Below are 27,856 nucleotides of genomic sequence, written 5' to 3' on the forward strand. Positions count from 1 at the left end.
CATTAATCCTGACCCCTGGAAAACAAACAAAAGGGAGCCCACACAAATTCATCAGTTGAAGTGGAAGGCAATTTACCCAGAGCAAGAGCCCACCCCATTGTTGCCAGATGAATGGTGCTGGTAGCTGGAGCCTAAGGAGGCTGCCACGCGAAAGACCTTTGATAATGCTGCCTTTATGGGAGCCCAGCACAAGGGAAACACTGTCAGCAGAGGCGAGGCCCTGCCCTGGTGCCCTGAGCAGTGGGGCCCCGGGGCAGCAGGCACGGAGCTGGTTCCACATCCTCAATGACAGCCAAGGCCAAGGCAGGGTGCTGGAAGTGCTATGCATTCATATTGTTTCTCTCCAGTTCTCTGAAAATTGTCACTCGGGTCCCTTTTAGACCATTTATCTCTTAAAAAGTTCTCTTTAAAGAAATGGCCTCGAGTTTTAAGAAACAGATTTATTCTTAACTGCTAGTGGAAGAGTGTTGTAAAATATAGATATTTACTGAGTGCTAGGTCCTGTGTTATGCTACAGCAAAAATAAAACGTCCCTGGTTGCTGACTGTGTCCAGCCCCATTTCACAGATAAGAAAAATAAGGCTCAGAGAAGTTAAGTACTCCAGTTGATTGAGTGTGGCACAATATTATCCCAACTTTAGAGATGGGACCAGGGAAGGATCAGACAATCTAAATGGCTTCTCACTGGATCCACCATGTTCTTCACTCTTTAATGTTAGGTAGTCTTAAGTGTAAGGCACATTTGTTCTTCAGCTTTATACCACACGAAGTCTTCTTAATTTTTGGTAATTTTTGAGGTAGTGCTATTAAACTTCAAGAAATTGAGAAAAGTAGGGCCGAAGTCGTCCTGACACGACGATTTTATTGGCGAATCTGTATTCAGACCAGACATAGCTAAGATAGCTCATGAGACTAAAGCACCAGGAGAATAGCTTGGCGTGGTAGGATTTCCACACCGCCCCCCTCCACCCCCACCTATGAAGATGAAACAAACTGGTCAAACCAGTTTATCCCTTTAAAGAACTACACCTCTTGCCCTCTTCTTAGGGAATATTTTTAAGTTTTTTCTCCTCATTTGTAGACAGTTTCACTTCATTTCCTCTGGGGTTCCAACATGTCCAACTTACCTCTTAGAAACGCATTATGTGGGAATTTAGAAGTCTAGTAAAAGTCAGATCTAGGTTTTTAGTAGGCCTCTCTTTAAGACCTGTTGCCCAGATGTCTTCAGAAACGTTTAGAAATGGAATGTCATGTGCAGAGGCGTGTTGGGTGGAAGGGTGTGGTGCTGGAGTATCTGAAGACATGGTTCACGTCTGAAGGCTGAATCACACACACTTGCCTACAGAGGAGTCCTTCCCAATCCCATCTTCATTTTGTTAGTCCTGATGACCTAGACAAGCTTATGAATTCTTGTGTTACACAACGCTTAAGATGGGAACAGCACAGTGGCCGATTCATTTCTAAGACCAACAAAAGAAATGTGATGTGTTGCTCTATCTGACCATGGTTTTACTTTTGTTTTGTTTTGTTTTGTTTTGTTTTTTTTGCTTCTCTAGGCACAGTATGAAAACCCACCACATATCTATGCTCTTGCAGATAATATGTACAGAAACATGATCATTGACAGAGAGAACCAGTGTGTCATCATCAGGTATGGGAAAGAGCCTTATTGGGAAGAGAGGGGGTGAGACCAGGCCGGAGTTAGCATTCATGGTCCAGGAACAGTGCTTTTTCTGTAGCTGCTGGTGTCAGAGGCTGGTTAACGTACCTGAGTAACAAGCAAGCCGTCTGCCTTGTCCTAGTTTATTTTATAATTCTGAATCATAAAAGCTTTGTGCTTCTATGGGTTTGTGGTTTATACTTCTGTTGCTTAAAGCATTAAGGCTCGAGGGCTCTAACCTGACCTCTCTCTGATGGGCTCTGAACTAATATAAAACATCTCCCCTCTCATTTTGACTGTATCATGGCTTCATTGAATTGAAGATCTTTTATGTCATAAGTAGAGTAAGTATGCTTCACTATTGTGTCAGCTGGAGTCCTTTCCCCTGGGTTCCTCTTTTTCCTTTCCCTAATAATTTAGTACTTCATGTTTGAACTTTTTTAGTATACTTTGTCATTTGCTTTTAATCTCCTAAGGGCATCACTGGCAAACACCAGCTTTAGGTGTCTGTGGCTACATCTCAAAATCCTTTTAACCTGAGCCAACTCTTGAGTCTTTGCTGGGTTTAAGCACTTTTACAATTTTGTTTACTATTGTGAACATTTCAAACATACAGAAAGTATAAGGATCCATATCTCCATGACTTTGAATTTGACAGTTGTTAATGTTCTATCATATTTGCATTCATCTTTTTCTTCCTTTTTTTTTTAATGGAAGCACTTTTGAAAATTTTTAAGTTCAGGATATTTACAAACAGGCAAAATGAGAAAGAGTCTTATAATATAAGCTCCTGTGGGTCTGTCACTCAGCTTGTCCAAATATTACTATATGGCCAATCCTCTGTACCTGGTCCTTCCACCCTGCCCCTATTTGATTATTTAAAACAAATCCTAGGTCTCGAATCATCTCACTAGTCACAGAATTAGGATGTACCTTTCAATGGTAATTTCTTACAATACCTGAATGATGAATCATTCTTTTAACATTATCTAGTAGTACCAGTATTCCAATTCCATATCTGTCATATTCATCCTTTTTTGAAATTGGTTTGTTTTTACTCAGGTTCCAAATAAGGCTCACACATGGCACTTGTTTGTCTGTGTCTCAAGTCTCCTAATCATTAACAATTATCTCTGATTCTCTTTGTTTTCTTGGCACTTACTTATTAGAGGAGAAGTTAGTTTGTCCTGCAGTATTTTCTGCAGTTTGAGATTAGCTGGTTGTACACCATAACACTGCACTGTTGCCTATATTTCCTGTAAAATTGTAGTTATTGGCTCTAAAATTTTTATCAGGTTCAGATTGATTATTTTGACAAAAATGTCTCATCCATGATGCTGTGCACTTAATGCCTGTTGGTCTCTCTTTGTGTGATGTTCAGATTGCCAGTGGGTCCATCCATTATAAATTCTCATTTCACATCATGGTTTAATTAGTGGTTAAAAAATAGTTATTTTCTAATTCTCTTATTCCTTCTACATTTATTACTCAAAATTATTTTATTTGGTTATCCTAAAATACAGTTTATATGGGAAAATTAGATACATAGCTTAATTTGTTATCTTTATTTACCAATTTTTGAAGCAATGAGTTGATGCCGTAGCAGCCTCCTGAGGTAAAATGTTATTTTCGATACCGTTCCACCCTAATAGGTTTAAAATATCTTGTTTACTTACAATTTTTCTTTGGGGCTCAAATGGTCTTGTCTATGGACATTGAGAGCACTTGTATTAGCTCCTATGCCCCTTTGATGTGACCCTAGTAGTTTTTGGTAGTTTCCTTATTTAAAATGTCAGGCTCTGAGGGTGCCTGGCTGGCTGGCTCATGGAGCATGTGACTCCTGATCTCAGGGTTTTGAGTTCAAGCGTCACACTGGATGTAGGGATTACTTAAAAATAAAATCTTAAAAAAAAAAAAATGTCAGGCTCTATTATACATTTTCTGCTGAGCCCTGGAGTCAGCCATTTCACCAAAAAGTCCTGGTTCGTTTTACTGGGAAATGGCACTTAGAGACCACCAATCTAGTCACTAAGAGTGCTAAAAGGCAAAGAAAGTGAACTTCCTTTTAGAAAAACAATGAAACATGAGTCCATGCCAATAATTTCCAGTTCATTTTTAAGATTATAGGGTTTTTACTTTTTTGATTTTTGTTTGCACCCCATTTTTCTTGTTTTTCCTTTTTTTAAGATCTATCCATTTTTTTAGAGAGATAGCACAGGTGTGAATGGGGCGAGGGGCAGAGGGATCTTTTTTTTTTCTTTTTAAGATTTTATTTATTTATTCATAAAAGACACAGAAAGAAAGAGGCAGAGACACAGGCAGAGGGAGAAGCAGGCTCCATGCAGGGAGCCTGATGTGGGACTCGATCCCCAGACCTGGGATCACCCTCTGAGTCAAAGGCAGATGCTCCAACCGCTGAGCACCCAGGCATCCCAGGAAAGAGTCTTTAAGCAGAAAGTAGATTCCTTACTGAGCAAGAGGCCTACCCTGGGCTGGATCCATATTAGATCATGACCTGGCTGGAACCATATTAGATCATGCCCTGAGCCAAAACCAAGAGTCAGACAACCAACTGAACTACCCAGGTACTCCTGTACCTATTTTTCTAATGCTGAATATCTTGGTTCCTGATGACGTTATCACAATTATTTGCTTTGTACTCTGTGTATAAAAAGTATAAACATAAATAAATAAATTTATACAATGGATAAAGCAAATAGTCTTGTTAATGCTTTAAAGTAACTACCAATATTATTAATAGCAATACTGAGCTCACTTTAAAATTTGTTGTTCTTTTTTGCCCTTAGGTCTTAGCACGTACAGTCAAAATATCAGGTTTTTCAGGTTTTATTTGTTTATTTTTTAAGATTTATTTATTTGGGATCCCTGGGTGGCGCAGCGGTTTGGCGCCTGCCTTTGGCCCAGGGCGCGATCCTAGAGACCCGGGATCAAATCCCACATCGGGCTCCCGGTGCATGGAGCCTGCTTCTCCCTCTGCCTGTGTCTCTGCCTCTCTCTCTTTCTCTCTCTGTGACTATCATAAATAAATAAAAATTAAGAAAAAAAATTAAAAAAAGAGATTTATTTATTTATTTATTCATGAAAGACACAGAGAGAGGCAGAGACACAGGTAGAGGGAGAAGCAGGCTCCCCATGGGGAGCCCGATGCGGGACTGGATTCCAGGACCCCGGGATCACACCCTGAGCCACAGGCAGACGCTCGACCCTTGAGCCACTCAGGCATCCCAAAATATTGGGTTTTAAAAATCCACTTAAAATAATCTTTTTCTGTGTCATTTGTGCCAACCTAACCTAACAGATTCATTTATTTTATTTTGGATTTTAGGGGTTTAAAATTTTTAATTTTAATTTTGTTTTATAAATGTATAAAACATCTACATGATTCCAAGGTCAAAACTATAAAGCAAGAACACTGAAACCTTTCAAGGTAAATATAGACTTTGTGACATTTTGCCTCTAAATATTTCCATATATTTCTCTGGAAAATAAAAACATTTTCTTTCTGGGGCACCTGGGTGGCTCAGTTAGTTTAACATCCAACTCTTGGTTTCAGCTCAAGTCCTAATCTTACAATTGGGGATCAAGCCCCACACTGAGTTTGGCGTCCACTTCAGATTCTCCTTCCCTCTGCCCCTCCCCTGCTTTCCCTCTTTTTCTCTCTAAAATAAAGAAATAAAATCTTAAAAAAAAACACACACACACACACAAAAAAAAAAAACATTTGCTTTCTTAACACCAGAATCATTATCTCAACTAAATAGTTAGTAATAATTTAATATCGTCTAAAAATAAGCAGTCCATGTTCAAATTTCTCTAGTTGTTACAAACATGTCCTTACCTGCAGGTTTATGTAAATCGAGGAACGCTGGTTGCACATGGTCATGAATTTTTCTTTTCTTTTTCTTTTTCCTACCATAGTTACCCTATTCTCACTATTGTTTTTTCATGATGTTGATTTGGTGAAGAGAGCAACCCTGTTTCCCTATAAACACCTTCTAGATTTGTCTAATTGCTCTCTGATGGCCTGATTACACTAATTCCTTCAACTGGATTTTCTGTAAATTGAAAGTTAGATCTAAATACTTAATTAGGGGGCACCTAGGTGGCTCGATTGGTTAAGCATCTGCCTTCAGCTCGGGTCATGGTCCCAGGGTCCTGGGATCCAGCCCCTTATTAGGCTCTCTGCTCAGTGGGCAGCCTGCTTCTCCCTCTCCCTCTGCTGTTGCCCCAGCTCATTCTCTCTCTCTCTCTCTGTCAAACAAATAAATAAATTCTTAAAAAAATTAATTAGACATAGACTAAGCCCCGTCGGAAGGGATACTTGAGTGATGATGATACTTGCCTGAGCTCCACAAGTCTGGAATCTGCTTTGGTAACTCGGCCCACATCTCTCCCACCCTTACTATCATTGCAGGTTCATGGACACTGAAGTAGGAAATGTGCCTTTTCTAGAATCCCTTTTCAGCTATTCAGGTGGCAGTTTTAATGATTTATTTATTGTTTTATGTTTTATTTATTTATTCATGAGAGACAGAGGCAGAGACATAGGCAGAGGGAGAAGCAGGCTCCATGCAGGGAGCCTGATATGGGACTCGATCCCAGGACCCCGGGATCATGACCTGAGCCAAAGGCAGATGCTCAACCACCCAGGCACCCAGATTTCTGTGGTGGTGGCTGTCCTATATAATTCAGGAGATAGAGGAACAAGGAGCTACTTTGGCTCCTGACACTAACCACCTGGAGTTAGGCCAAGCTTCTCAGGTTAAGGTACAGTCTCTGCACAAGGCTGCTTGCACTTCAGACACCAGCTGCAAGTTTGGGGGTTCCCAGGCCAAACCCTCACTTCTGACCAGCTAGATACAAGTTCAGTAGTTCCCACTACCCCCTTGGGTTCAGTAATTTACAAGAATGGCTCACAGAACTTATAAAGGTGCTGCACTTGCAATTACAGTTTTACTGTAGCAAAAGGCTACACATGAGAACCAGACAAAAGAAGGTGTGGGAGGGGGATCCCTGGGTGGCACAGCGGTTTGGCACCTGCCTTTGGCCCAGGGTGCGATCCTGGAGACCCGGGATCGAATCCCACGTCAGGCTCCCGGTGCATGGAGCCTGCTTCTCCCTCTGCCTGTGTCTCTGCCTCTCTCTCTCTCTCTCTCTCTCTCTCTCTCTCTCTCTGTGTGACTATCATAAATAAATAAAAATTAAAAAAAAAAAAGAAGGTGTGAGGTGTGGGAGGGATCCAAATGTGAAGCTTCTGGTTGTCCCCCACCCCTGGAGTCATAGATGGCGTTACCTCCTTTATGATGTGTGAGTTGTTAGTAGCATTGCCAACCAAACCTTTGTTGTTCAGAATTTTATTTATTTTTTATTTTTTAAAGATTTTTATGTATTTATTTGACACACACACACACAGAGAAGAAGCACAAGCAGGGAAAGAGGCAGAGGGACAGGCACAAGCAGGGGAAGAGGCAGAGGGAGAGACAGACTTCCCACTGAACAGGGAGCCCGAAGTGGGGCTTGATCCCAGAGTCCTGGGATCATGACTCAAGCCAAAACCAAACGCTAAACCGACTGAGCTACCCAGGCACCCCATTGTCCAGAATTTTTTTTTTAAGATTTTATTTATTTATTTATGAGAGACAGAGAGAGAGGCAGAGACACAGGCAGAGGGAGAGAAGCAGGCTCCATGCAGGGAGACTGACATGGGACTTGATCCTAGGACCCCAAGATCACACCCTGGGCTGAAGGCAGGCACTAAACCACTGAGCCACCCAGGGATCCCCTGTTGTCCAGAATTTTCATTTGGGCTCAGTCACGTACTGCCTGCACAGCTCACTTTGGTCTCCAGACCCTCATGAAGTTCCGGGCTAATACCTGTAGTTTCTAATTCCTCCAGGGGTCAGTACTTACAGTTTTTTAAAGCCCTTATCATAAATCACTGTCCAGTTCCCAAAGCCCCCAGGCAAACAGAGGCACTTTACTCCGGCAGGATATTCAAGGGCCCTAGAGATTCCCTCCTGAGGCAGGAGGCTAAAGCCTGACTTCTCTTTGTGTTAATCCTTGACTACCTAAGAGCTGTGGTTCATCTGCTTTGAAAAAGTAGTTTTGCTCTCTCTGAGCTGCTGTGGTTCACTCTCACCAGCCCCATGATCCTGGGCAACACACCTAAACTTGTCTGGGCCTTAGTTTCTTCCTTTATGGGTCAACTGATTGACCAGATAGATGACCTCCAAGGCCTTTCTGGGTTTGGGAACTCTTTCTTCCAAATAATGCTGGAGGGAAGGGAAAGCAGGGAAATTTTTTTCCAGAGAGACCCGGGTTTGTAGCCACTGACACTGGGAGTGCTGGGCGCTTGTTCAACTCGGGGCTGAGTGGAATGCTGCTTGCCTTTGGGAACAGAAAACAAACCCATTTTCCTGGGGGCTGGAAGAGAAGCCTGCTCCTGCTATTAAGGGCTTCTGTCAAAGGTGGTAAAGGTGGGAGTTTTTATTTTTTTATTTTTTAAAAAGATTTTATTAATAAACTCACAAGAGACACACAGGGAGAGGCAGAGACACAGGCAGAGGGAGAAGCATACTCCTTGCAGGGAGGGAGCCTGATGCGGGACTGGATCCCAGGACCCCGGGATCACACCCTGAGCCACCCAGGTATCCCAAAGCTGGGAGTTTGTAGAATCATTTCATTAGGAAGTAAAAATGAACAACTACCTAATCTTTCCCATGTTCTTTTAGACCTTCAGCTTCCAATTTCCCAGGTGTGACTTGGTCTCCATGATGAAATGCACACTCTTTAGAGGGGCTGATGGCAGCACACAGAGGCAGTATTATCAGTTTCCTCCCAGACTGACGTTTTCCTAAGAGGTGGATATGGGCACAGGGTAGATTGGCGGCTGACTAGTCTGGGACTAGAAATCAGTGTAGCAGTTGAATTTAAAAAGAAAGAGCTCAAGGAAGGAGACAGGCTGCTTTCTCAAGTACCAGTCTCCCTCAAAGCTTTGGTCCTGATTTTTGCAAATGTTCATAGACTTGATTTGCCAAAATAGCTCGAGTTGTGCAGCTCAGAGAGATGGAGTCTGGCCAACAACACTCAACAAATATGTGAATTAGACTTCATATCATGATTTTATTTTGTATTTTTGTTAAGATTTTATTTATTTATTCATGAGAGACACAGAGAAAGAGAGAGAGGCAGAGGGAGAAGAAGGCTCCTTGCAGTGAGCCTGATGCGGGACTCGATCCCAGGACCCCGGGAACATGACCTAAGTCAAAGGCAGACGCTCAACCACTGAGCCACCCAGGTACCCCATATCATGATTTTATAAGGAGGATTTGGCCCTGGATGGTTCAGTTAATTATTTCCCTGGATCATTTGAGGGGAGCCAGAGTCCCATTTTAGAGTCGAATTCAGAGCAGAGGGATGATCATATTGGCTCATGTCATTAGATCACGGCCCCTACCTCTATCTGGAGACAGTGAGGTAGGCTGTTCCTCTACTCCTCAGTAGACTATTTGCCTCAGGAAACCCCATCATTTCTGCTGTTTATCTTCCTGTCCCCACTCCCATATAAGTCAACCCCCTCTTAGTAACCTACACTCTCCTGCCAGCCCCGGCCTTCCTTCAGGGTAAATCCTAGTCAGGAGTAAACACCCAGGATTTGCCTTAGGCATTCCCGGAGTCTTCCCCAACAGCCCACCGGCAGACTGGCAGACAGGCTGGGAGAGTGGCTGCTGTGGATGCTAATTTCGTCCCAGCCCTTGCATCCTCTCATTTAACTTTCCAGGGAAAAAAGATTTCCAATTCTCAAATTGTCTTATTAGTTGAGGGGCTATAAAGAGATCTTGGCTCTGCATCTAGAGATTCTGGGCCAACTGATTTCTGGTGGTAGGTCCAGAGCATCAGTGGCTTTTTTTTTTTCAAGCTCCCCAATTTTTCTAGTTGAAAAGCAAGATGAAGGCAACCTGAATCCTAATTCCTGGTCACCTCTTGTCCTGAAGCACCATTAGAGCCAGCAATGTACGCTTCCCGAGTGCCTGCCCTCTGCTGGGCGCTCTCTGTGTGGGTTGTCTCGCCTTATCCTCACAGCTGCTCTGGCTGTTGGCATGATTGTTTCCCAAGGTTTCATCCAGAAAAGGAGGCGTAAGAGAATTCTAAGATCCTCAAACTAGTAAATAGCAGAGTCTCTATTTGAACTTAGCCCTGACTGACTTTAAACCCCATGTACTTTCTCTACCCCCCACTGTAAGTGACACCTCTTTGTGCCTGAAATGTCCCACACTTCAGGGGAGGTGTTAGAGCTACCATATACTATGAGCTAAGGTTAGTTATCCTATGGTGAAAGTCTCCACCCCAAAACATAGCGCTTCTTTTAACCTAATCCCTTATAGGTTGTTGGCCATGATGTCTTCTGCAACCCAGGTGGCTGATGATCATGCCTTGTCATCAGTAGAAGACAGACAGGTAGAATTACTGAAAGAACACAACCTTATGGGGATCCCTAGGTGTCTCAGTGGTTTAGCACCTGCCTTCGGCCCAGGGTATGATCCTGGAGTCCCGGGATCGAGTCCCGCATCGGGCTCCCTGCATGGGGCCTGCTTCTCCCTCTGCCTGTCTCTCTGTGCCCCCAAACCTGTGTCTCTCATGAATAAATATATAAAATCTTAAAAAAAAAGAACACAACCTTATGAATACAATAATTTCAATTTCTCTCTGAGAAGTGAAGATGCATCTATCTATACACTAGATGGCTATACCTGGGCCATTTCATTATCTTGATATTTATTTAGCCTTGGACGCCAATGAGGGAATTATGGATTGGCATTGATGTGCATTTGGTGCATTCTGTTAAAGAGGACTTCGTCTATAGAGGAAGTCAGCAGGGGTCGGTTTTACAGATAACCCTGCTTTTCACCCCATACTTTATTCATTGCAAGCCATGTAGTTTTAAATGTGTGCATTTATCAAAGATATCCTCATGTACTATAAAAAATTATGCATATTTGGCACATAAAAATAAAATAACAGTGTATTTTAAAGTTGACCTATATGAAATAATATAATTCCAATAAATGTTAAATAAACAATAGATATTCATTTTGTTAATCGTTTCAGAATTTAGGAAATCTCTTTATGATGTACGTGGTTAATATCTCTTTAAGAAGCTATCTTAAAAAGTTTCAATGGATATGTTCTTTTAAGAAATTTGTAAGGAGGCATATTTAAGTTATTTGAGTTCTTCTCAACTAAAAGTTGGGATCATTCTTTATCAAATGAGTGTTAACACTATCATATTAAGTAAAGACATGAGAAAGAACTGTAATCATGAGAAATGAGAGAGCCTGTATCTCCAGTGTAGGCCTCTCTCCTAACCTGCAGGTCCAAAGACTAAGGCCCATTGCATGTTTTTGTAAATGAAGTTTCACTGGAACAAAGCTACATCCATTTGTGTCCTTATTATCTTTGACTGTTTCTGTGCTACAATGGCACAGTTGAATAGTGACAGAGACCATATCCAGGCCTTTACAGGAAAAGTTAACCAACTCCTGCCTGAGGCACAAATTATCATTGTAATAATCCCATTTATATGACATACCAGCATCTCCAACTTTGCAAATTCATAATGGTTCTTTTTATTTTACCCTAAAGCTTACTCCTTCAGCAACTCTCTCTTCCAAACACAGTCGCTAGATGAATGCTCTTAACTATTATATATTTAAACTGTGTTCACTTCTGCTAAAATATTTCAGTGGTTCTCCATTGCCTCATAGGGTCCAAAGTCCCTTGCTTGAGTAGAGACCAAAGTCCCTAGTTTGGGACACCTCCCACTCTGTTTTCTGCTATTCTAACCAAATGGCTCTACCCTTTTCCCTCCGATGGGTCAGGTTCATTTTTGCCTCCAAGTCCTTGACTGATTTGTTCTCCCCATCTCCCACTCAAACCTTTCTCATCAATCTCAACCCAGTGATCTTTCCACTTCCTGAATTTCAGTAGCACCTGATATAGTAGTAGTATTGTTTAATTTGCATGTGCTTATTTTAAGTAGTTTTTCACTCTTTGTTGTCTAGAAATGTGTTAGGGTTCTTGCTTTCTTTTATCTCCACAATAAATGTTTATTTAATGATACTTTTGAAACTGAAACACTTGAAATAAGCTATAAGTGCTATTTGCCTTTAGGTCAAGGGGCGATCACTTTGGATGAAAACAGTCAGCAAAGGTGTCACGGGTCTTGATTTGAGCCTTCCCCACTGGATGAGTAGGAGGAAGAAAACATGAATGGCTTGAGAGCCCCTGGAGCCCACACTGTGTGATGGGGAGTGAGGAGGATGTCTGTGTGGTTGTTAAGGGTTTCTATTGACAAATTGTCCTTGTAAATTCCTTGTGGACTAACACTGGACCTTCCATTTCTGTTTCTATATTTCTGTATTTCCACATAGCATTTGTATATCAGTGGCAGATCGGTTGATTTGGGGGAGGTAATTGTGATTGGATAACAGGTCCCTCCTTGAATGACAGGCTGCGTGATCTGAGGTAAACCTGTGGGCTTGGCAGTGTCTTGTAGGTCTCTGAGCAGGGACATGATGGACAAAAGGCTGGTTCATAAAACTAAGTCTATTGGTAGAAAAGAGATGGGATCTTGAGAGAATACAGATAGCTGGTGAGGTTATGAGGGCCTGACCTGAACTGGAAAGGCAAAGAGGAATCTGATGTGTGACATTCAGTAAGCCTGAATGTGGACTCTGAACAATGCCAACAGATAAACACAACCGTTCTAGCCCCATTAGCAGCACTGACGATGGTGAGCTCCTGGAGACACAAGTAGACACCTGTGAGTCCAGTACATGAGCAACCCACATCTGCCCAGCTCATTTGTCTTCTGTGCTACAAAATCCAGAATTTGGACTCATGTTATAGAATTACATAGTTGTTACCTTTGGATCTCTCTGAGACATCATTGCCAATCTATTTAATAAAATAATCATGTGGTTAAAGGTAAATGGTGTGGTAAAAGGGGAAGGAGAACCAGCAAGTTTTTCTTGTATTCTGTGCTGGCTCTATATTACCAGACAAGATCTTGGCAGTGTGACCAGAGCCGTTTCTGGGGCCCTTGCCAGCTGACCTCTGTGGGGACATATGGGGCCGTGGAGAACATTTCTGTGGCAGTTTTATTGCTGCCAACAAAAGTGAATTCCTATCACTTTTGGCCCACATCAGCTCTTGCCATCCTGGCTGGTTTTAAAAATGTGTTGTCAATTTCAGAGCATTTGGTGCAGTTCCTAATTTTATTTTTGCTTAAAATATTCTGATGGAGTTGTTTTCTTAAAGACTGGGCATTCCTTCCTTAATGTATCCAACACCAGTTTGTAAAGTCTTGGTGGGTTGCATCCCAAATCCGTGCCAAATGAATATTGTTTTAGGAATAAAGACATGAGAGATATTTTGAAGGTATATCACTAGCATTTGGTGACTGATTGAATATGAATATTTTCATAGAGGAAAAGGAGATACTTGTCACTATTGGGTCTAAGATTTCTGAATGATCTGCTTCAGAAGACGATTTGGATTTGGAAGCCCTAAGATTTGGAATAGTAAAGGTTAAAGATGAAAAGATTTTTTAAAAATCAGAGCACCTCCAATATTTGGCTTGTGTCCCATCTCTGCTTTCTGCATCTGCACCATCAAGTGTCTCCTGGATTCTCAAGCTGTCTTCCTGTCTTTGATGTATTTCAGGAACCTTTTCTTATTAGCATTGGAAGGCTTCTGTTTCTGTTGGTCCACCCAACTTCTTGTTTATCTCAGCAGCATTGGCCTTTGAGGCTCCCTGTCCTTCTGGCCTGGCTTTGGGAGGCCTTGTCTAGCTCACACCCCTGACTGGGGTCTACATGAGGGCCAACCTCAAATCTGCCCTCTCCCCCAAGCTCGCTGCAGCTCTTACCTTCCAGCCCGTGTGATTGTAGAAATTCTTTTATCATCAAAGGATGTTATTGAGGAAGGCTGATTCACTAGCTAATTACTATAGTATCCAAAATCAGAGTAGTGGCTCTTTGAGTACTTGCTTTAAGTCTCACCATCTTTCACTTATATCATTTACAACTTGGCAGACTAGGTGTTACTACCCCACTTTTTGCACCTCAAGAAATGGAGTCTCAAAGGTAAGGAACCGTGTTAAACATCTCACATTTGCAATGTGGCAAAGCCGTGCTCCCAGCCACGGCTGCCTGGCTCTATTATTATACTCTTTCCATTGCTCCCTGTTGCGCTGAGCCAGCAGGTGTTAGGTTATCTGGGTGATGATCCGTTAGCACCCACGGTCACGTGCTGTAGTGGAAAGAAAGACCTCGGGGGTTGAGTCACAGGGTGGACTCTGTTTGGTTCTGTATCAAGTGTGTGACCTCTGCAAGCCTCAGTCACTTCATCGACAAAATGAGGATTAATGCCTTAAAGCAACATAGGGAAAGCCAAATAAAAAAATACACATAAAAATGTTTAAAAAAAAAAAGATTTTATTTGACCAAGGCCAAGCAGGGGAGTGGGAGGGGCAGAGGGAGAGAAAGACAGAGAGAGAAGCAGATTCCCTGCTGACCAGGGATCCTGACACTGGGCTTGAGCCAAGCCGAAGGCAAGCCGCTTAACCGGGTAAGCCATGTAGGCACCCCAAAAATATTTTTTAATTGTTAAGGAGTGCTATAAAATATCTGCTAATAATATTGAAAAGAATTTCTAAGCTAATGAATAGTTGAACTGGGGCTTAAACTTGGTCTTCAGACTAAATATTGGGCTCTTCCTATTGCATCAGCCTGGGCTGAGGAGAGAGTTGCCATGGGGCCATTTTCTTGGCAGACTGTTAGGTGAAAATTTTGTCTGCTTGACTGTACTCATTGATGGGGAAGAAATAAGAACTCTCTATGTTGTTCACACTTTCCTCATTATGTTAAAGAATGAATTTTTATCATTTACTCAGCTTCGACATGTCTGTCTGATTTTGTATGTTACAAGCTTAGCTATTGCATGTATTTGAGGATTTATTTTTCAGTGTCATGACAGAGTCCAACAGATCACCCCTTTCTCTGCAGCCCTGGAATCCCCCCAGGTGGGCAACAGAGATGTTTCACCCCAGACTTCTTTTTTTTCCCCCAGATCTTCTAGGACTGCCAGGAAGGGAATATGTGAATCTCCTTTGGAGAAGGCTGTCCAGAATCTTCTTTGATGTGTCTCTCCTTCTTGATCGCACATTGTCACGTGATCACAGTGGTGCAGGCTGTTATTTTTTAGTTTCCACTTTGTGTGAGATAATAAATGTTTTTGGCAGAAGCCTTAATTAAAGAGGTGTCTATCAGTAAAGACTCAGGTGTAGTTAAAAGTTTGATTATGCTACGAACCGTGCTATTCATAGAGTTATTTTGCGAAACACTGTTGATTTTAATCGACTGGCTAACCCATATGAGGATTTTAAATATATATGCCCTATTCTGGAGCAATAGAGTCAGGCTTCTTTCCTAGCAATGCCACTCACTAGTGTGCCCCTTAGGGAGTTGTGTAGCATTTCTCATCAAAGAATTGGGGATAAGAGCCCCTACCCTACAGGGCTATCACTGAGATCAAATGACTGATAGATGTGAAACCTATACAGCGGTCCATGACGTGCCTTAGCTAGCTGCTCACTCACTGGCCAGTGCTACAATGATTACATCCACTAGTTTGCTCCTTTCAAATCTCCTTTGGAATTGATGTTATTTCTCATCTTCTGGACTATTTCTCAGACACAAATATGTTCATCTTTTGAACTCTCAAATTAGGCAAAAAAAATTTTTTTAATTAGCTCTTTTTTTTTTAATCCTGGGTTATACCTTTTGAAATAGTCAAATTCAATACTACTATGTCCCTGTATCAAAAAGTAAGGTTTGAGAGAATCAGTCCCAGCAGGAATATTTCAGAACTTCATTGTCTTCTCAGGCTCCCCACCAGGTTGACACAGTTGGCCTCCAGCTCCCTGGGCTCCCATGAATGCTACATTTGTCCCCATCCTTTTCCTCATGCCTCTCCAACCTTGCCAGCTTGTTCTCTATGGGGAGCATCCTCCTCAGCACTCCCAAAATGTCAGTGGTCCCCATTTCATTTGACACGCATTGAGCTTCCAGCAACAGAAAATCTAATTCAAACTGACTGAGAAATTAAGACAATTTATCATTCCCCATAAAAGAACATGCAGAGGCTGTGCAGCCCTCAGGGCTGGTTTCAGTCATCCATTGATGTCATCAAGGACCCAGGTTCTTTCCAGCTCTCTGCTTCACAGTCCTGACATTCTGAGATTTGTTCTGGCTCTCCTTGCAAGTGGCTACCAGTGGCAGTCAGAGTAATGTACTTCCTTACAGCCACAAGGAGAGAGGAGCCTCTCTCCTGAGCCCTTCCCTTCAGTCTAGTTGGGTAGCTTTGTTAATATGGACTCTTGAGTTCCTGAGGGTGGTGGTCAGGTGCAGGTGGGCTCAGCTGAGCCTGGGACCAGCTTCTCTCTGTCTGGTGCACCAGGCAAGACACCTTAACCATATCAGGACATTGTTAGGGAAGGGGAGGCAGAGGTGGTAGATTGGGTAAGAACCAGTAATGGCCACTACAGTCCCCGAGGTCCCAGTATGGCCTGTATCCAGGCATGCTGCTTCTCGGTAGTCCCACTTACTCACATGGTACTTTCATCCAGAACCTTTACCTGTGCTTCAGACTCCTCTTTTCAACTCTCTGCTGACCATCCCTGTTCTTCCCAGGAATACGCATCTCTTCAGACTCCATCATTTTGGAACAGTTCCTCAGATTGCAGGGGACACATTGCGGGGTTTACCCAGTGTGTGCATTTTCTGCTTTTTAGAGTTTTAAAGACTTTGGGCATTAAATTCAGGAGGTCAACCTCAGCCTGGGTCTTTCTGGTGATGCCTTCGACCAGATTCGGGTAATTCCGGCTAAGTGGGACTTCCTTAGAAACAACATTGTGCTCTTGATTAGCTGGTTGGGCCTGTACGTGTCTGCTCTGTTTCTTCTGATTAAGTTCACTATGTTTTCTTCTAGGGCTAGTTAGCATTTTGTGGGCATATTCTGAGATTATGGCAGCAATCCTGCTTCTCATCAACCCTCCACCCACCATAGCATCCATTGATGACTCTGGCCCAAATCAGTCACCTAAATGACAGTTGCCAAATGGTGATGATCTATTTCCATCACTTCTTCTACATTCATTATGTGGCATTCAACTATAAGGAAAAGTTTTCCCATCCCCCTTATTATTGATTTATCTTGTTTTCATGGCAGGATCATAATCCAATACTGTCATTATCTTGATCAGTGGGAGCCCTTTCAAACTGGCTCTTGTGCGCTTGACATGCCCACATCAGATACTGTACCTTTTATCACAGCTACATGTTCTAGGCTCAGGTTGCATTTTCCCTGGTCCAGCCCTGTAATTGGCCATCTCTCCAAGAAGCCTTGGTCCCTTTTATTTATTTATAAGATATATATACACTACACACACACACACACACACACACACACACACACACACACACTTTCTAACAGTTTGTGTGTGCATGTGTACTGATACCTTTCATTCTAACAGTTAAAATGGATGCCTTAAAACCAATCCAACCCCTCAGAGTTCTTTTTTTCTTTTCAAATTTGTTAATACTTTCTCTGACAATGAGAGTCTTGTTTCACATTATTTTCAGTGTATTTGTCTGTTTATTACTCAGTCTAATATATGTGCTCAATCTAATCAGTCCCCCAATCACCAGCCGTCTCTTCCATTCATTACCTCCGTGCTCCCCTCAGCCTCCTGATGGCTCTGAGACTGGCCCACCATGCCCACTGGCCCCCACCCCTGGGTGGCCCTCAAATGCCCTTCACCTGCTTTGCATCCTTAGTTTCTGGGCTCCTACAAGCACATGATATAATCCCCAACCCTGCCCTGCAGCTTATGTAAACTCTTATGTTAGTGATACAGTATCCATTGGTTCCTGAGGCCCCAAACCAGGGTGCCATTCTTTTTTTTTCTTTTTTTTTAATAAATTAATTTTTATTGGTGTTCAATTTACCAACATACAGAATAACACCCAGTGCTCATCCCGTCAAGTGTCCCCCTCTGTGCCCGTCACCCATTCACCCCCACCCCCCGCCCTCCTCCCCTTCTACCACACCTAGTTCATTTCCCAGAGTTAGAAGTCTTTATGTTCTGTCTCCCTTTCTGATATTTCCCACACATTTCTTCTCCCTTCCCTTATATTCCCCTTCACTATTATTCATATTCCCCAAATGAATGAGAACATACACTGTTTGTCCTTCTCCGATTGACTTACTTCACTCAGCATAATACCCTCCAGTTCCATCCACGTTGAAGCAAATGGTGGGTATTTGTCATTTCTAATGGCTGAGTAATATTCCATCGTATACATAAACCACATCTTCTTTATCCATTCATCTTTCGATGGACACCGAAGCTCCTTCCACAGTTTGGCTATTGTGGACATGGCTGCTAGAAACATCGGGGTGCAGGTGTCCCGGCGTTTCATTGCATCTGAATCTTTGGGGTAAATCCCTAACAGTGCAATTGCTGGGTCGTAGGGCAGGTCTATTTTTAACTCTTTGAGGAACCTCCACACAGTTTTCCAGAGTGGCTGCACCAGTTCACATTCCCACCAACAGTGTAAGAGGGTTCCCTTTTCTCCGCATCCTCTCCAACATTTGTTGTTTCCTGCCTTGTTAATTTTCCCCATTCTCACTGGTGTGAGGTGGTATCTCATTGTGGTTTTGATTTGTATTTCCCTGATGGCAAGTGATGCAGAGCATTTTCTCATGTGCATGTTGGCCATGTCTATGTCTTCCTCTGTGAGATTTCTCTTCATGTCTTTTTCCCATTTCATGATTGGATTGTTTGTTTCTTTGGTGTTGAGTTTAATAAGTTCTTTTTTTTTTTTTTTATAAATTAATTTTTATTGGTGTTCAATTTACCAACATACAGAATAACACCCAGTGCTCATCCCGTCAAGTGTCCCCCTCCGTGCCCGTCACCCATTCACCCCCACCCCCCGCCCTCCTCCCCTTCCACCACCCCTAGTTCATTTCCCAGAGTTAGAAGTCTTTAAGTTCTGTGTCCCTTTCTGATATCTCCCACACATTTCTTCTCCCTTCCCTTATATTCCCCTTCACTATTATTCATATTCCCCAAATGAGTGAGAACATACACTGTTTGTCCTTCTCCGATTGACTTACTTCACTCAGCATAATACCCTCCAGTTCCATCCACGTTGAAGCAAATGGTGGGTATTTGTTGTTTCTAATGGCTGAGTAATATTCCATTGTATACATAAACCACATCTTCTTTATCCATTCATCTTTCGATGGGCACCGAGGCTCCTTCCACAGTTTGGCTATCGCGGACATGGCTGCTAGAAACATCGGGGTGCAGGTGCCCCGGCGTTTCATTGCATCTGAATCTTCGGGGTAAATCCCTAACAGTGCAATTGCTGGGTCGTAGGGCAGGTCTATTTTTAATTCTTTGAGGAACCTCCACACAGTTTTCCAGAGTGGCTGCACCAGTTCACATTCCCACCAACAGTGTAAGAGGGTTCCCTTTTCTCCGCATCCTCTCCAACATTTGTTGTTTCCTGCCTTGTTAATTTTCCCCATTCTCACTGGTGTGAGGTGGTATCTCATTGTGGTTTTGATTTGTATTTCCCTGATGGCAAGTGATGCAGAGCATTTTCTCATGTGCATGTTGGCCATGTCTATGTCTTCCTCTGTGAGATTTCTCTTCATGTCTTTTGCCCATTTCATGATTGGATTGTTTGTTTCTTTGGTGTTAAGTTTAATAAGTTCTTTATAGATTTTGGAAACTAGCCCTTTATCTGATATGTTATTTGCAAATATCTTCTCCCATTCTGTAGGTTGTCTTTGAGTTTTGTTGACTGTATCCTTTGCTGTGCAAAAGCTTCTTATCTTGATGAAGTCCCAATAGTTCATTTTTGCTTTTGTTTCTTTTGCTTTCGTGGATGTATCTTGCAAGAAGTTACTGTGGCCAAGTTCAAAAAGGGTGTTGCCTGTGTTCTCCTCTAGGATTTTGATGGAGTCTTGTCTCACATTTAAATCTTTCATCCATTTTGAGTTTATCTTTGTGTATGGTGCAAGAGAGTGGTCTAGTTTCATTCTTCTGCATGTGGATGACCAATTTTCCCAGCACCATTTATTGAAGAGACTGTCTTTCTTCCAGTGGATCGTCTTTCCTCCTTTGTCGAATATTAGTTGACCATAAAGTTCAGGGTCCATTTCTGGGTTCTCTATTCTGTTCCATTGGTCTATGTGTCTGTTTTTGTGCCAGTACCACACTGTCTTGATGACCACAGCTTTGTAGTACAACCTGAAATCTGGCATTGTGATGCCCCCAGATATGGTTTTCCTTTTTAAAATTCCCCTGGCTATTCGGGGTCTTTTCTGATTCCACACAAATCTTAAAATAATTTGTTCTAAGTCTCTGAAGAAAGTCCATCGTATTTTGATAGGGATTGCATTGAACGTGTAAATTGCCCTGGGTAGCATTGACATTTTCACAATATTAATTCTGCCAATCCATGAGCATGGAATATTTTTCCATCTCTTTGTGTCTTCCTCAATTTCTTTCAGAAGTGTTCTATAGTTTTTAGGGTATAGATCCTTTACCTCTTTGGTTAGGTTTATTCCTAGATATCTTATGTTTTGGGGTGCAATTGTAAATGGGATTGACTCCTTAATTTCTCTTTCTTCAGTCTCATTGTTAGTGTATAGGAATGCCATTGATTTCTGGGCATTGATTTTGTATCCTGCCACGCTACCAAATTGCTGTATGAGTTCTAGCAATCTTGGGGTGGAGGCTTTTGGGTTTTCTATGTAGAGTATCATGTCATCGGTGAAGAGGGGGAGTTTGACTTCTTCTTTGCCAATTTGAATGCCTTTAATGTCTTTTTGTTGTCTGATTGCTGAGGCTAGGACTTCCAATACTATGTTGAATAGCAGTGGTGAGAGTGGACATCCCTGTCTGGTTCCTGATCTTAGGGGAAAGGCTCCCAGTGCTTCCCCATTGAGAATGATATTTGCTGTGGGCTTTTCGTAGATGGCTTTTAAGATGTCGAGGAAAGTTCCCTCTATCCCTACACTCTGAAGAGTTTTGATCAGGAATGGATGCTGTATTTTGTCAAATGCTTTCTCTGCATCTAATGAGAGGATCATATGGTTCTTGGTTTTTCTCTTGCTGATATGATGAATCACATTGATTGTTTTACGAGTGTTGAACCAGCCTTGTGTCCCGGGGATAAATCCTACTTGGTCATGGTGAATAATTTTCTTAATGTGTTGTTGGATCCTATTGGCTAGTATCTTGTTGAGAATTTTTGCATCCATGTTCATCAGGGATATTGCTCTGTAATTCTCCTTTTTGGTGGGGTCTTTGTCTGGTTTTGGAATTAAGGTGATGCTGGCCTCATAGAATGAATTTGGAAGTACTCCATCTCTTTCTATCTTTCCAAACAGCTTTAGTAGAATAGGTATGATTTCTTCTTTAAACGTTTGATAGAATTCCAGAGTGCCATTCTTGATTCCTTCTTATCCATCTTCTGTCAAGACCCATCCCTTGCCAAGTTCTACCAATTATACTTCCTAATAGGGCAAGAGTTTACCCTCTTACACATTTTACCACCAGCACAGCCCTAATGGAGGCCTTCATCCCCTTTACCAGGATCCTGCACTCTCTTTTAACCTGGCTGTCTCCTTCCGACATGGTGTCCATGTTCCACACGTGCTTCCCATTGATGACTGCAACACTTTCCACCTATGTAGGGTGTACATAATATTAAAGTATGCACAGAGGATGGTTCCATGTTTAGTTTTATTTCAATGTCCCGCTTCTATCAGAGAGTAAGTCTGTTTTTGTGCTGGTATGTTTTAAAACCTCTTGCTGATCTCTTTGTTAAAATGAGTGGGCTTCAGGCTCAAGGCTTTTGGCAGGCCAACTAGAATTCAACTACTTCCAGAGTGGTTCATGTTAGTTAATGAGGACATTAAAATTATTTCTATAAAACACAAGTACATTAAAGAGTAATGACCCAAAAATATCACCCACCACTTCACTTTTAAGTTAAAAGAACACCCCCTGAGGCCTGCCTAATTGGCTCAGTTGGTGGAGCATATATGACTCTTGATCTCGGGGTTGTGAGTTCAAGCTATACATTGGATGTAGACATTCTTTAAAATCTTAGGAATACCTGGGTGGCTCAGAGGTTGAGCATCTGCCTTAGGCTCAGTCTGTGATCCCGTAGTCCTGGGATTGACTCCTGCATCAGGCTCCCCACAGAGAGACTGTTTTTCCCTCTTCCCAGGTCTCTCTCTGTGTCTCTCATTAATAAATAAGAATAAAATTTTTTTAAAAAATAAATCTTAAAAAAAAAGAAAAGAAAACGAATATCCTCTGAATTGACTCTCCTTTCTCCAATCCATCCTTTCCATCCCAATTCACAGGGAAATAACCATTGTCCTGAATTTTGAATATATACTTCCCTTTTCTTTATGGTGTTACTACTTGCATTTGCTTCTCTAACCAACCTCTTCACTGTTTTTTTGTGCTGTTGAACTTGATGTAAATGGAATCCTACTATATGCGTTTCATGTATTTTTCTTCAGCTAGCTTTTTTCTCCCACACAACATTAATATTGAAATTTACTGGGACTGAGTAGCTATGATTCTTCCCCCCCCCACCCCAGAAAAGTATTCCACTTTTGAATATGTCACAGTTTATCTGTCTATTCTGTGTTGGTAGAAATTTTAATTATTTTCACAAATAACTATTTTTTGTTGTATTTAAGGTTGCTAATTTGGGATAAGCGATAGTGGTTTTCTATTTATAGTAGTCATATAGATGCTCTTTTTAAAAATAATTTTAAGTAAAAAAATTAATTTTAAGTAAATTGAGTCAATTTAGAGAAAAATACTAGGTAAATGCTAGATCAGCTTGTCATTAGAGGAGATGTAAAGGCAAAGTTCATGAATATGATGCGGAAAGGACTGGAGTCTGATCTGTATAAAATGTAGGACACTTATTGCTGCTGACCAGAGCGTTTGGTCCTTGCTCAAAACTGATACCCAAGGTATTGTCATGGACTTTTCATCCCCTTCCAGCCCCCCTCCTTATCCTTCCAGCTCCTTTTTGACTGCTGGTAATTCCTTTCAGTTGCACCCAATAGGATTTTTGTCTCCAGCTAGGACTTAGGCTTTACCCTTTACCCTTGGTCTGTCTGCACAGGGACACACACACCTCACCTGGCTAACTTTACTTGTCTTGTTGGAACTTGAAATAGTTGTGACTTCCTTTAAGGATCTTTTCTTTACACACACTCCAATCAGGTATACATGCCCCCCAGGAGTCCCTAAAACCATACCCCATCTATACAGTTTTATTATAGCATGTGTGACTCATCATCCCCAGCAGGCAGTGAGCTCCTTCAGGGCAGGAGCCACGTCTCATTCCATCCTCCAGCCCGAGCTTGGCATGTGGAGGGGCCTACACAGCACATGTAGAGTAAACAAACACACAACAATATTTGTTTTAAGTGTTTATCCTTTGTAAAGTGCAAACAAATCTAAAGTTGGAAAAGCAACATTTCAATCACATTAACTTCATCAGTTATAAGGGAACAATTGTTACTATAGTAAGAGCTGTTAGGGGCAGCTGTGTGGCTCAGTCAGCTGGGCATCCGACTCTTGGTTTTAGCTCAGGTCATGATCTCGGTCCTGGGATTGAACCCTGCCTAGGGGTCCATGCCCACCACAGAATCTACTTGAGTTTCTCTCCCTCTCCCCCTCCCCTAGCTTGCACTAACATGCATGTATGCACGCTCTCTCAAATAAATAAATCTTTAAGAAGATTAAAAAATAAAAAAGAACTGTTACAGATATTTTGTGACTAGGGGTGGGGAGAGAGTAGATTGTTGAATCTTCGAGCAGTAGAAATGATTGAATCTCCTTATTCTATGGAAAATCCGCCCAAAAAAATATGATGGAAATGTTTTTACGTTTGCTAGAGTAGGGTTGAAGTGAATTGAAAACACTATTGACTTTTAAGTGAGGAATAACTTCCAGACCTATAAAAGCAATTATGGTTCTTGAATCCAATTATTAATATACCATTGTAAATAGCTTTTACCCCCAGAACATTCTTTCTATTTCTTTGAAATTTTAGCATATGTTTCCATTTCTGTAGTTAATGTACACAGAACATTATTTCTTATTTGAATTGATATTTCCTATGAAGTCTGTCTTAATTTTGTTTTAAATTTGCTTGGCTTGGGGGGATCCCTGGGTGGCTCAGCGGTTTAGTGCCTGCCTTCGGCCCAGGGCTTGGTCCTGGGGTCCCGGGATGGAGTCTCACATCGGGCTCCCTGCATGGAGCCTGCTTCTCCCTCTGCCTGTGTCTCTGCCTCTCTCTTTCTCTCTATGTGTCTCTCATGAATAAATAAATAAAATCTAAAAAAATAAAAATTTGCTTGACTGGTTCCCAGCCAGTTATATAAGCTGGGATGTTAAAAATCTTATTTCTAGGTCCTGTCCTTGGAGACTGGGATTGGAGGCAGGTCAGAAAAGAGCCCAAACATGAGCATTTTAAAAGTACCTTGAGGATTCTGGTAGGATGCTGGATTTAGGGACCAATGGGGCATTTTTCTAATTAAAAGCACATATATTTCTAGAGGGTTTTGTTGGGGTTTTTTCCACGTTACAAGTTAAGTGAAGGCGGGGCACCTAGGTAGCTCAGCAATTGAGCGCCTGCCTTCAGCTCATGGCGTGATCCTGGAGTCCCAGGATCGAATCCCATATCAGGCTCCCTGCATGGAGCCTGCTTCTCCCTCTGCCTCTCTCTCTCTCTCTCTCTCTCTCTCTCTCTCTCATTCTCTCTCTCTCTCTCTTATGAATAAATAAAATTAAAAAAGAAAAAAGAAGTTAAGTGAAAGCAACTGAATTAAGAAAGACTACCTATAACGATAAGCAAAGCAAATTCCCTAACTGCTGTGAGATGCAAAGCAAATAATTTTGGGTGTGCTGTATAATGTTTGATACCTTCACATTCTTTTGACTTGTGTTTTAGTCCAGAGGAAGAAAAGATATTTTCCCATCCCAAAAGGGCCAGTATAGTTATGGTTGTATATACTGTAAGCTTCAAATAATTATGTAACAGTCCATTATTGTACCATATTCTGAGCAAATTACCAGCCTCTGGATCAATAGAACTTTTTTTAAGTGTTTGTAAATGGAGACCAAGAAATGAAACTTCCAGTCAATGTTCAGTCAGAACTAATTATTTTAAAGCTTCTGAAAAACACCACAATTACTAGAATGTCAATGTTCTATTATTAGACCTGGCATACTTATTTTAATACATAAAATGAATTATGTTCCATTATTCTTCTGTTCTTTCACTTCCAACAAAAGAGATAAAATAGTTCATGTCTGATCACACTATTAACCAAAGACACAGTGGGGTATTGTTATACGTTTATTTTATAATTCTAGTGGGATTTGTTGCTTCTCTCTCTCTCTCTCTCTCTCTCTCTCTCTCTCTCTCTCTCTCACACACACACACACACACACACAGCTTGCTCCAAGAAATTCTGAACATGAAAATATGTTTACTCATCCTGATAAAGGAAGTTGAAGAATAATCTAAAGAAATTGATCAGTGTTGATTATCACTATGATGTGTGGTTTCACGTTTTCTAGAAATGCTATTTTTAAAAATCTAAAATATATAGATAATTACCTGTTTCAAAAATTTAAGCATTAAGAGATACTACATCAAAAGAAAAAAAGAATCATTTATATACCAGCCCTTCAATAAATCAGGAATATTTCTTTTTAAAAAATATTTATTTATTTTTTTATTTGTGAGAGAGAGCACATGCACAAGCATGGGTGGAGGGGAAGAGGGAGACAGAGAATCTCAAGCAGACTCATGATCACCATGCAGCCCAATGCGGGGATCGATCCCATGACCCGAGATCATGACCTGAGCCAAAGTCAGGAATTAGATACTCAACTGACTTAGAGACCCAGGCGCCCCAAGTCAAAAAATATTTTTCTTTGTTCCACTTCTATTCTTGTCCATACATTACTTTTACATAGTTGTGATCACATTATAGGTACATTGTCTTATGCTTATGTTGCCATTAGCCTTAGCTGCAGTCTTTATGAATGTTGCCCCATAGTTTTCTAATTACTTTAAAGGTCCTTGTGATTTAGATTGGGTGGTTGTACCTTTGCACTTTTAGACTTTACAATATTCTTGAATGTTCACATTATTTGCAACATAAAATGGACTTTCATTTGTTGACAAAACCTGTGCTTCAAATGAGCAAGAGTGCATGTTTTGACCTTGGATCTTGTATATAAATCATTTGATTACCTGGACTATTTAAACAGATCATTTCCTCATGGAGCTGAAATATTTACTATACCAGCTTGTTCCTGCCAGTAATCATGTCCTCTAAAAATAGTGTGATATTTTCATCCCAGACTTGCTGATTTTCTTCTTGCCACCGCATCTTATGGAATTTCAGTTTAGTCTCCCTAGTTATGTGAGCTGGAAGTGGGGAGCTCTGAGTACTGGGATGGCGAATGAGTCAGTTGCAAAGAGGGTCATTCCTTTATTCTTCCCTCTGATCTCCCTAATTAAACATGTATTACGTCAAGGAAATCCAACCGAGTTCTGAGTTTTGTTCTGATGGCTACATCATTCCTTTTTGTATTTGTTTTGTTTCAAAATATCAAATTATTTCCAAATTTATTTCAGTTTCCTTTTGAAGGTAAGGGGTCATCTGGCCTGGATGTACCCTATGCAGACGCTTCCTATTTTGTTGAATGACAAAGACAACCAATAGAGAGCTGAGAAATCTGACTGACTTAGGCATGTTGTGAGTTGAGGTCATCATCAATTCAAGGGGATTTTGAAGGAAGAATGGGTATTTTGAAGAGCAGACTATACACTGTTAACAAAAGGGTTTCCCCATGTAGTAAGGCCATTAAAACGGAAGGTAGTCTTTGTTATGCAGGATGTGATTAATATTGCCTCATCATTTAATTTTAGAACTTCTAAAATAAAGTTGCTTGCATCAGTTCAAGGCACACAGTTTGAAACCTGAGAGTGCCTACGTTTTCCTTTTTTTTTTTTTTTTTTAATTACAGAAGTAATACACGCATTACTTAAAGTTTGGGAAATAATGAACCGAAGGGAGTCTTCCATGTTATTTTTGTCTTCACCAGAACCTCTGCTAGTATTTTGTGGTAGTTCTAGTCTGGTTTTTTTTTTTTTTAATGTATTTTTTCTTTACGTTTTATAACCATATTTTCATATATAATTTTATCTGGTTTATTTCACTTAACATTATTTCATATGCTTTTCCCCTGAGTTTATAATCTTCCCATCAGTTGTCATTTCTGTATAATATTCCATCCTTCTGATATCCCATATTGTTCCTAATCATGTTCTCTATTATTGGGCATTTAGAATGACTAATTGTCTATTCTGGACATTATCGTGACCAAGACCTTGGTCCACAACCCATGTTGACATTGCTCATACAAGTCCAGGAGGTGACCTCATCTTGCCATGATTTGTCTTTCTTTTTTTTTTTTTTAAAGATTTTTATTTATTTAATCATGATAGTCACACACAGAGAGAGAGGCAGGCAGAGACACAGACAGAGGGAGAAGCAGGCTCCATATAGGGAGGCTGACGTGGGATTCGATCCTGGGTCTCCAGGATCGCGCCCTGGGCCAAAGGCAGGCGCCAAACCGCTGCGCCACCCAGGGATCCCATGATTTGTCTTTCTCAACTGGTGTTTTGCATTTATTGCTGAATTCCTTTCTGCTAACTTTCTTTTTGGTTTTTGTTTGTTTGTTTGTTTGTATGTTTGTCTTGTTGGGGAGGGAACTGGTTGTAATCCACTTCATGGGTGGGTATTTTTGTCTTTCTTTTCTTAGTGGTGAAAGTGGTGCTGGAAAGACAGTGGCTGCCAAATACATCATGAGTTACATCTCTAGAGTATCTGGAGGGGGTCCCAAAGTCCAGGTGAGTTAGTGATACGGCCCATTTTGAGGCTCTGTATTATGTGAGAGGTAAAAACCTCCAT

General features: G+C 41.4%; 1 protein-coding gene across 2 annotated transcripts in view; it reads left to right on the forward strand.

Annotated features, from left to right (window-relative positions):
* The window catches only part of MYO1E (myosin IE), a 201,962-nt gene that overhangs the window by 86,471 nt on the left and 87,635 nt on the right, over nucleotides 1-27,856 (forward strand). For both annotated transcript variants that reach the window (XM_055320041.1, XM_055320040.1), the window contains 2 exons: nucleotides 1,557-1,651; nucleotides 27,708-27,795. In XM_055320041.1, the coding sequence (XP_055176016.1) occupies nucleotides 1,557-1,651; nucleotides 27,708-27,795 (183 nt within the window). The remainder of the gene's footprint in view (nucleotides 1-1,556; nucleotides 1,652-27,707; nucleotides 27,796-27,856) is intronic.

This window comes from Nyctereutes procyonoides, unplaced genomic scaffold (assembly GCF_905146905.1).
Source record: "Nyctereutes procyonoides isolate TBG_1078 unplaced genomic scaffold, NYPRO_anot_genome, whole genome shotgun sequence".
NCBI classification, from domain to species: Eukaryota; Metazoa; Chordata; class Mammalia; order Carnivora; family Canidae; genus Nyctereutes; species Nyctereutes procyonoides.